Genomic DNA, 10,090 nt, shown 5'->3' with positions numbered 1-10,090 from the left:
GGAGCCAGCCAGGACAGCTGTCACACCACCTTATGTGCCACGTGCCCCTTGGCCCTTTGGGGAGGCTGCGCACCATCCCAGGGCTGGCCCGTGGCACAGAAGCAGAGGTAGCAGCGTTGCAAGGCTCTGCAGGGCTGAGGGACACTGGCAGACCAAACCCACTGCTTGAAAAAAGCCCATTTTTCCTCCAGACAACGGGCAAAGCTTGCAGAGAAGACGCATCCTCTACTCCCTGCTGAGCTGGGGGCAGATGAGCCAAAAAGCCAGGCTTAGGGTGCACAAAGTAAAGTATGAAGAAAGCAGAAAAGCCAGCCAGGCTCTCCTGGCACCTCTCTCACATCAGGAAGAAGAAACATCTCCAAAGGTGCCAAGGGATTTCAATAAATAAATATCCCTGGAGACATGGGTAATGGGACCCTGAGCTGCTGTTGGGCACCGATGGCTCAGGAGCTGTCAGGGGAGCGAGGAGAGTCCTGCTCCTCCTTGTGCACCATCAACTGTTGATCGGACCACATGGAATGACCCTACTCAAATGTTTAAAAGCACAGGAGGCAAACCCTTATCTTCCACAGGAAAAGAATTATTTTATTAAGTATTTTTAAACAACTACTTAACATTTACTCAAGATAAAAATATGTACAATTTCCCACCTTGAAGAAGGCTCCAAAATATAAACACTGTACCTCTCCCGAGAGAAAAACAAAAATTCTTCTCTTCAAAAAAAAGACAAGCCAGAAACAAGAATACATTCATATTTCTCACTTCTTTATGCTCAAGTAGTTATACAAATAATAGACATCTGAAACGTTTTACCTCTTAATATATTTATAATATATATATATTTAACAGGATTTTACAAATAAAGGCAACAACTGTATACCAAAAAAAAAAAACCAACAATAAAATAAACATTAGAACACAATCTGCAATCTAGCATAGTGCATCTCAACAGCTGGTGCAATGGGAGGGCAAAAATGAAATCCATATAACAGTGTTTCTGAACAAAAGTTCTCAAAACCAGTTAAAAAAAAATAAACAAAAACCTGCACTGCATTTTGCAGTGAAGTTGGTTTTTTAATTAAAAAAAAATAAACAAAAAAACCCCAAATTGGACATGATGTTCTGTGGAGAAAGACCTCCGCAGGTCTAGGATTTAATGGGACATGTGTCAACACCCTAACCCTCATTCTTTAATACAGTAATGTGGGCCAGGGCTTGCCAAGGAGACTAAGGAATTTAGATGCTCAAACCCCACTGGGATTAGACTCCTTTGAAAATCCCAGCCTTTTAATTTTTCAAAGGCACTGACAGGGGCACATTCAGCAGGCATCATGCTGTTGACTTCAGCTGAATTGCTCCCTCTTGCATGAAGCTCTCAACTCACCCCATGTTGGGAAGCGGCTGCTCACTGCCCGGGCCCCGCTGACAGGCCTCCTAAAACCATTTTGATTTCCAATAGACTAGACCTGGCAAAAAGGTACAACAGCAGCTTGAGAGAGGCCTGGAGTCAGATGCAACAAGCAAATTGATCCTTGGGATATTTTCTCCCCTACCCGGCCCAAACTAGCAGCAGCTCAAGTTACAGGAAGGGGCATGTGTTAATTTATTTATTAGATGTACGCCATGTAAAGCTTCCAAGCAGCATCTACATTTTATTTCTTTAAAAAAAAAGTATATATATATATATCTATATATATATATATCAGCAAAGGTGTGGAGAGAAACCCGTCTTATGTCTACCTGACTGCACATGACCAAGCAGTAACTGCTGCTCTGCTCCTCCTACGTTTTTAGTGGCGTTGCCACCACCACCGCGCTCGGGGCGGCTGTGCTGGTCACTCAGACGCTGGCGACTGCTGGGGCACTGAATCAGTTCGGCTCAAACTACAAGCAGTGGGGCCATTGCCTTAAAAGCCCTTACGAGAAGTACCGTATTTTTATATTCACAATCCTAAACCCAAATATGCCTAATGGAATATTTTTTCACAGCTTTGCAATATAGTCACAGCTGACCAAGTCAACTGTTGTTCTGTAGATGCAGAGAGGGAAGAAGGTAATGGGTAAAGCAAAAAACTGGTCTTTTTTCTCCTCTTTTGGAAGTAGTTCTGAATCACTAACCTGGGCGCATCCTTCATCCTTCTCTAAGCTACCTGACAAGTCAGAGAAAAGGGGAGTATTTAGCTTCCTACGTGCAATGAACTTTGTCCCCACACCTCAGTCCAGCCAATATATAAAAGTGAAACAGTCTCAAACTAAAAAAAAAAAAAAAAAGTCACACTGTGCTTAGTCTTTGGTTTCCAAGTTCAAAGGAGGAATCTGCTTCAAAGCTTGAAGCAGAGCTGAGGAGTCGATAGGGGAATGGGCCGGTATGGGAGAAGGGAGTCTCTGGGGCATCAGCAGAGGTGGGGAGATTTTATCGGGGTTCATGAACCCCGTAAGCGCTGCGGCAGAGGCCGGGAGACTGGGGTACAAGACAGGTACGGACGCGGGGTACCAGCATTTCTCCAGCATGGGCAGATAGGCTGTGGCGGATGGTGGGATCAAATAGAAAGGCAGGCACAAGGGAGGCTGGTGAGCATGGGGGCCCAGAAAGCTGCTGGAAGAGCCCATCATGTCGCTGCCAAAAGGGACCTCATCCTCCGGCGACTCCAGCCTGCTCCTTTTGGCTGGTGGGTCCTCAGTCTCTTGCTTAATAGAGCTTATTCTCTCCTGGACAGCATACTTGAGTTCAGTATCCTTTTTGAAATACTGCTGTTCGGATTTGGAGTCACTTTTCTCCAGCTCTCCCCCGTACCCACTGTCTGTGTCTGTGTCGCTGCCGCTCTGCTCCCCGCTGGAGTGAGCAAATGTCCTCTGGATCACAGGCACGCAGTTTTTCCCATGTCCCTCTGCCACTTTGGTCAAGGAGACGGGCTTCTCTTTTAAGTCCACCATTTTAGGAGGGAAGTCTCCAGGCTTGCGGGCGGCTCCGCCCTGGAGCACCTCAGAGGCCATTCGGTGCAGATGGCTGACCAGCTGGGACGACTTCAGGTCCTTGCTGTTCTCATGCTTTGCCAGGTATTGCAGCATTTCCTTGGCACACATCTGGAAACCGGATCGAAACATTTCCTGGCTGGAATCAAGGTTTCGTGATGACAGGTCACCTGAGGAAACATTAACAGAAAGAAATTAAAAATTAACAACGTGCTAAACAGTTCCATTACCATCTTCAGAGGCACACTGGAGGCGATACTAAACTTCAGTTACAGCACAGCTGAAGATGTGAACTTGACGGTCAGCTTGAATTTTGCATAATTCCCCCAATTTCTGCATAAATGCACGTATTTATTTGAGCATCCGTCTGTCCACTTTTACATAGGAACTTAAAACTTATTTTTCAGTCCTGCATTTACTGTATATGCCACCTGCAACAGGTGCTGAAGTACCGAGCAAAGGGGTGAGTCAAGCTGGTGACTTCTCTGGGAAACACCTCAGGGAAGGCAGAGCGCACCCCACCCTTCACCTCCAGGCAGAGCTCTTGAAGCGTGTCAACTCCCCAGCAGCTCTACCAACTTTGGGGGATCTTTGACTTAAAGCTCAGCTGCACTCCCCGTGGCTGCCAGAGCAGTGGAAGGGTCTTCAGAAAAACTAAATTTTACTTTATCAGATTCACGTGAGTGCCACATGTGGAAACTGAAGGAGGAAGTACATCTAAAGCATGATAAGCTGATACACCAGATTCCCTCTTTGCCTGCAGAACACAGGTTAGCTACTTTATAAAAATGTCCTAAAAAAGGTGCATATAAAAAGCTGGTTTATATGTATTTTCAGAAAAAAAACCCAAACAAAACAAAACTAGGTTTGATCCAAAGCTCATGAACGTGAATGGAAAGATCTGAATAGCTTTGATGAGAACCTCACAGCAAACCTGGGCTTTAAATAAAACTACTTAAGATACTATTTAATGTCAAAACAACTCCACAGGGCACTCTACATTGGCCCTGTTGAGAAATACAGCTTTTTTTTTTTTTTTTTTTTGCAAAAACTCATAAGCAAAGTGAGAGAAAACAATGGGGATTCAATGCAAGAACTCCTGCCTCCTCCCTTCTCGGGAACTAAGTGTCACAACTGCATTTCAAAGGCTCCCAGAGAAAGTCCATCAAGCGCACACAGATTCTCAAACAACACGATTTGAACACTCACCTGCTTGTAAACCATTCTGCAAAGCAATGATTTTCTGCTGCTGCTGCTCGATGAGATTGGTTAGTGCTTTCACATGCTTCAAGGTAAGCTCGAGAACCACAGCCTTCTCCAAATGACCCAGCGTCTGAAAGCAAACGGACAGGTTGGCATCTGCCGTGGGGTCAGACACACACGCAGGAGCCTGAGGGGGCTGCCAGCGTTTTCCAAATATCAGTAAGGACGAACCGACGCAGTTTGGAATTAAGGCTTAAAGGCAGAGCCTCGCTCCTGAACCTTACAGGACTCTAAGCGACAAAATTCCACGGAAACAAGCTAAAATCCAGGCTGCAGAAAGGCTACCATGGAATCACAGAATCACCAGGTTGGAAGAGACCCACCGGATCACCGACTCCAACCAATGCTACGGGTATTTTCAGCCCAGCCGCGCAGCTCAAAGAGAAGCATCTTCTCCACCCGCCCCGCCGGCATCGTCCCCCGAGCACCGGGAGCCCGCAGGCAGCCTCGGGTGTGCGGGGCACGGGACGCACGGCGGGGAGAGAGGGATAAAACACCCGCAAATCCTCGCGGAAACGGCTGTTGAAGCCCTGGCCGCGGAGGAGCCTCGGCTCCGTCCAGCCCCGCACCTACCGTCAGCTTGAGATGCTCCGGCAGCAGGTCCTTCAGCTGCGCGATGCACTCGTTAATCCTGTCGCGCCTCTTCTTCTCTATCAGCCTGTGAGGCAACTTGTAGGTCTCCTGCAAAGCCGGGGGGGAGAGGGTCAGGGCTCCTCGCTTCTCCCGTCCCCTCCATCCCGCCCCTGCCCCGGGATAACGGCGGCCGCCCCGTCCCAGCGTCCCGCGGGGAAACTCTCCTTCCCCCTCTCCATTTACCTTATTATCCTCGCTCCTCTTTAACCCCCTCCTGGGCTTGTAAACTTGGTACATGTGCGCGAAGTCCAGCCTGCACGGGGCGAAAGGAAAGCAGCCGAATTAACCCCCCGGCGCCGCCCCCTCCCCCGGGGGCGCCCGCGGCGGGGTCTCGGCTCCCCGCTTACCCCGGCACGTCGCCGCTCTCCAGGGCGGGCAGCTTGCCCAGGCAGCCGGGCGGGGGGACGCGCTCCATGGGCTGAGCGGGGAGCGGAGGAGCCGGGGCGCTCAGCCGCTCATGTCCGCGCCGCGCAGGGATGAGGAGCGGCGGGGCGGCGGCGGCCCGGGTTAAATGCGGCCGAGTGGGTGGACGGGAGCGACGTGCGCTACCCTGTGACTGCCGGCACGTCTGGCGGCCGCCGGGGCGGGACCGCCGCCCGCAGCCCCCCCCGCGCCGCTCCGCTCCCTCCCCGTCACATGAGCCTCACGTGGCGGCAGCGCCGCCGCCGCCGAGCAACGTGCGGGGGAGGCGGGTCCCGCCGCGGGGAAAGGGGGTGGGGGGGCACGTGTGGCCCGCGGGGGTGTCCCCCGAGACGGGGTCAGTGGTCCCGGGGCGCACGGGTGGCCCGTCGGGATCCCCCGCCCCGGGCGGGACGGGGTCCGTGGTCCCGCCGTGGTCCCCCCGGGTGGGATGCGGTCGGTGTTCCCAAGGTGGGGGGGGGGCGCACGGGTGTCCCGCCGGGATGCCCCTCCCTGTGCGGGATGGAGTCCGTGTGTCCCACCGGGGTCCCTCTCCCTCTGCGGGATGGAGTCCGTGTGTCCCGCTGGGATACCCCGCCCTGTGCGGGATGGAGTCCGTGTGTGCCGCCGGGATACCCCGCCCCAGTGGGATGGGGTCGGTGTTCTCAAGGAGCGGGCGCACGTGTGTCCCGCGGGGATCCCCCCTTCCCCCCGGAGTGGGATGGAGTGCGTGTGTCCTACCGGGATCCCCCTCCCTCTGCGGGATGGAGTCCGTGTGTCCCACCGGGATCCCCTTCCCTGTGCGGGATGGAGTCCGTGTGTCCCTCCGGGATCCCCCTCCCTCTGCGGGATGGAGTCCGTGTGTCCCACCGGGATCCCCTTCCCTGTGCGGGATGGAGTCCGTGTGTCCCTCCGGGATCCCGCTCCCTCTGCGGGATGGAGTCCGTGTGTCCCTCCGGGATCCTCCCGTGTGCGGGATGGAGTCCGTGTGTCCCGCCGGGATCTCCCCGCCCAAGGCGGGATGGGGTCCGTGTTCTCGCCGTGGTCCCCCCCCGGGTGGGATGGGGTCGATGTTCCCAAGGAGGGGACGCACGTGTGTCCCGCTGGGATCCCCCCTTGTGTGGGATGGAGTCCGTGTGTCCCACCGGGATCCCCCGCCCCGGCTGGGATGACCCTCGGAGAACTTTCATAGAATCGATAGGTTGGAAAAGACCTTTGAGACCATCAAGCCCGACCGTGCCCGTGCACTGCTAAATCATATCCCTAAGCGCTTCATAGAAACAGAATTATAGAATGGGTTGGGTTGGAAGGGTTCTTAAAGATCATCAAGTTCCACACCACCAACCGCCCCCCTTGCCAGGGGCAGGGACACCTCCCACCGGATCAGGTTGCTCAAAGCCTCATCCAGCCTGGCCTTGAACACCCTCAGGGATGGGGCACCCACAGCTTCCCTGGGCAACCTGCGCCAGTGCCTCCCCACCCTCCTCATGAAGGATTTCTTCCTAATGTCTAATCTAAATCTCACCCCTTCCAATTTAAAGCCACTATAACAAAACAAAGTGGAGTTTCCCTGATTCATAGAATCACAGAATTGTCCAACCATACCTGTCCACTACTAAATCACATCCCCAACGCTTCATCTACCCATCTTTTAAACACCTCCGAGGATGGTGACTCAACCACCTCCCCAGGCAGCCTGTTCCAGTGCTTGATAACCCTTTCGGTGAAGAAATTTTTCTCGATGTCAAATCTGAACCTCCCCTGATGCAACTTGAGGCTTTTCCCTCTTGTTCTATCACCTGTCACCCGGGGAGAAGAGATGGTGTCCCCAGCGGGAGGACAGGGTGAGTACGCATCTCCAAAAGCGGAATCGGAGCAGGTTCAGCCTGGAAACTGTGCCCCAGATGCAGGATGGGCTGGAGTGCTTTTCCTGCTGCCCTGTCCTACCAACCCCCAAAGTCCCACCCCAGCACCAGAACACACATAGGCGCACGTCCCAGTTAAATCTGCAGCCTCCCAACGTGGGAAACACAACAAAATAACCGAGAGTCGCTATGAAGTGCATAGGCAAGAGCCAGTATCATGCAGGGGTTGAGGATGTTTCGTGCTTCTGCAAAGCATCTGCAATTCTTGGATGCCAGCTGTTGCAAAACACCGAACACGACTGTAATGGTGTGTACCTGCCAAAGCAAACCTCCCCTCCTGAAGGGCTATGGTCATTTTCCCTGCTGACTGATGAACAAGTAGAGGCAAGCTCATCAGATAAAAAGCACATTTACCAAGATAAGGTAATAGCAGAACTCCAGCACAGAGCCTCTGCTATCGCCTCGGAGAGCCCTGGTCCGCTCCACGTCAGGAGGAATCTGAGGTCAGGAGGTATTACGTGAGAGCACAAAGAGATTTTATACGGGAGATGGAGACAGGCCTTTTAAGGCTCAGTGCCAGCTGAAGGTGCGTGTCGTTACCAAGAGGAATCCTAAGGGAAGTCAGAGCCTTGCGGAAATCTGCTAGCCGTAAATGTAAGGTCTGTGAAAAACAAAAACCTCTTTACAAGGTCCCAGCTGCATCTCCGGCATAAACAACGCAGCACTGTATCACTGACATGGAGTTCCCAAAAAGCAGATGCTTAGGTTGTCCTGCTCAATATGCTTTTCTCAGTATTTTGTGTCTGAGCCTGCATTACTGGCATTTATGGCCGTGATCCGCTCACCAGTCCTGCGGGCCGGCTGTGATGCTGCACACCCAGCCCACCGCAGAGGAGAAGGCTTACGGGCTGAAAATGAAGCACTGAGTATGAATGGGGCAGGATCATAGCTCCAGGCTGTGGGCTTCTCAAAGCAGAGACTGTTTTCCATACAGGCACTGAACAAATTCAGCAATAACCATCAGAAAAAAAAATGGAAGTGATGTGTTTGTCCCTTCCTGCAGTTCAGGGGAAAGTAACCAGCATAAATAAACGGGTACTGAATCAGATGGCTCATTCTTTCTCTGCCCTGAAGACCCAAGCTGTTATTTTCCAAACAAAGGGGAGAAAAATACATAGAATTTTTAATTTGTCCTATTACTGACCCTCTGTCCAAAGAAACGGAAATAATTAGAGCTTTCTGCAGCTGATTGCTAATGAAAAATGAGGTTTGAGGACAACCTGCTCTGCATTTTAAATTCAGACTCAAAGTGTACGTGGACAGTTTCATGCCCATGAATTGTCTGACTCCTGCATGCTCTTTCAGATATTCAGTACATTCCTGCAGTGGGTGGTGAGCTACAAATCAGGGTCAGAGGTAATCCCCAATTATTTAGCCCTTTTACTGTTCTCATGCTTGCCAAACAATTCTCCATATCAGGATTTACTCGTGACCTTAAGGGACGTTGCCAAGGATTTAGGAGTCCCCCTAAAAAGAGGATCCAAATGAAGTTATTACGTTCTTGGGCATCAAGTTAGATTGCTGGAGAGTTGAATTACATTTTCCTGGGGATCAGTTTTCATAAGCTAGGGCTGATGCAATCATCAATTTGCTTTCTCGATTTTGTTTGCGGAATTATTTCTACGTGAAGGGTTCCTTTACAACATACAATTAAAGCAGTAGCAAAATGTTTAAAAAGGCTTAATTTTCTAAAGCCATTTGTCAAGCAGCAGGTCTCCTGAAGGCGTGTTTCAGAAGAGCTGAGAGTCACAGGACAGCAGCAGCTCGTGTCCAAGAGGGATTCGCAGTTATTTACAGACACGGTGAAAGGCGAGGGTTTGGGGGTTGATTTGAAAGTGCACTGAAGATGGCTGGGGGAGTGAGCTCCTGACCCTGCCTGTTTCCTGCAAATCTTCCCTTCTGATCGCAGCAATTTGGGGGGAAACGATCCGAAATTCCCTGGCACCGGAGTCTGATCAGAGCCTATGTGGGCAGCGCTGGGAGTTAACAGATGGGTTGTGGATTCAAGCTTACGATAAGGTTACTGAGGGTGGTTTTGTTTTAAAATGTCTCTTACTTAATATACCCATGAAGGCCAGGCATGTGCCTGTGGCCTGTAATGAAATCGCCGCCGACTCTCCCTCTCTCTCATTTCCAGCAATCTCGGTTCAGGTTACTGGCACCGGAGGTGAAAGAACAGCCACGTCTTGGCCCTGCAGCCCAGGCTGGACGCTGAGGTTGCACCGTGCAGGACGCCCTGCATGGACACGGCTAGCCCTCAAGGCTTCAATAATTAATACTCATTACTGTTTGCAGAGGAAAAGTTTCTGTGGGAGCCAAACTGTCTCTAAGAGAGTGAGGGAGCGGGGTGTACTCCTTGCCCAGCCTGTGCTCAGTAAATGTGGCAGCTCTTCTTCCTAGACAGGCAGATCTCCAGCCATGGCAGCAGCCTCTGGGACGAGTCCTCAGAAGGCAGCAGGGTGCTGTCAGCTAGGCAGGGCAGTACCTCCATCCACCACCCACCACCTTACTGCAGCTGAGGGCTGCGGTACTGCAGCATCTTTGTCAATGTAGGACGTGCCGAGCCAGGAGCACTCAGCATCAGCAACTCCCAGGAGACCTGCACATCTAATTTCCCAACCACACTGTCTAAGGTACATGTAGGAGAGCCCACACCCATCAGCTGAAGGCAGGATCCCAAAAGGGGCACTGCGGGACTTAACAGTGTAGGCTCTGAGGAGCGATTTCCCACCCACCAGGGCTCTGCCTTGTCCTTCTGGTAGCCTGCAGGTAGTTGCAAAAGCTTGAATTCAGCGTGAAGTCTGGTGGTTTCAGCTGCGTGCGGGTATGACTCACTATCTCAGTAGCACAGCCGGCCACGCTCGCTGCCACGATGAAAGGCATCGTCCACACATCAG

At 51.8% G+C, this 10,090-nt stretch overlaps 1 protein-coding gene across 1 annotated transcript; it reads right to left on the bottom strand.

Annotated features, from left to right (window-relative positions):
* Positions 1-559: 559 nt before the first annotated feature.
* BHLHE40 (basic helix-loop-helix family member e40) lies at positions 560-5,456 on the bottom strand. The gene is made up of 5 exons (XM_069865529.1): positions 5,217-5,456; positions 5,053-5,122; positions 4,810-4,917; positions 4,183-4,306; positions 560-3,143 (listed from the first exon to the last, which is right to left on the bottom strand). Exons 1-5 carry the CDS (start codon positions 5,282-5,284, stop codon positions 2,284-2,286), a joined length of 1,230 nt encoding a protein of 409 aa, XP_069721630.1. The 5' UTR covers positions 5,285-5,456; the 3' UTR covers positions 560-2,283.
* Positions 5,457-10,090: the final 4,634 nt, after the last annotated feature.

Source organism: Phaenicophaeus curvirostris, chromosome 11, assembly GCF_032191515.1.
Source record: "Phaenicophaeus curvirostris isolate KB17595 chromosome 11, BPBGC_Pcur_1.0, whole genome shotgun sequence".
Lineage (NCBI taxonomy): Eukaryota > Metazoa > Chordata > Aves > Cuculiformes > Cuculidae > Phaenicophaeus > Phaenicophaeus curvirostris.
Note: the sequence above shows the minus strand (reverse complement) of the source record. Positions and strands in the feature narration are given on the sequence as shown.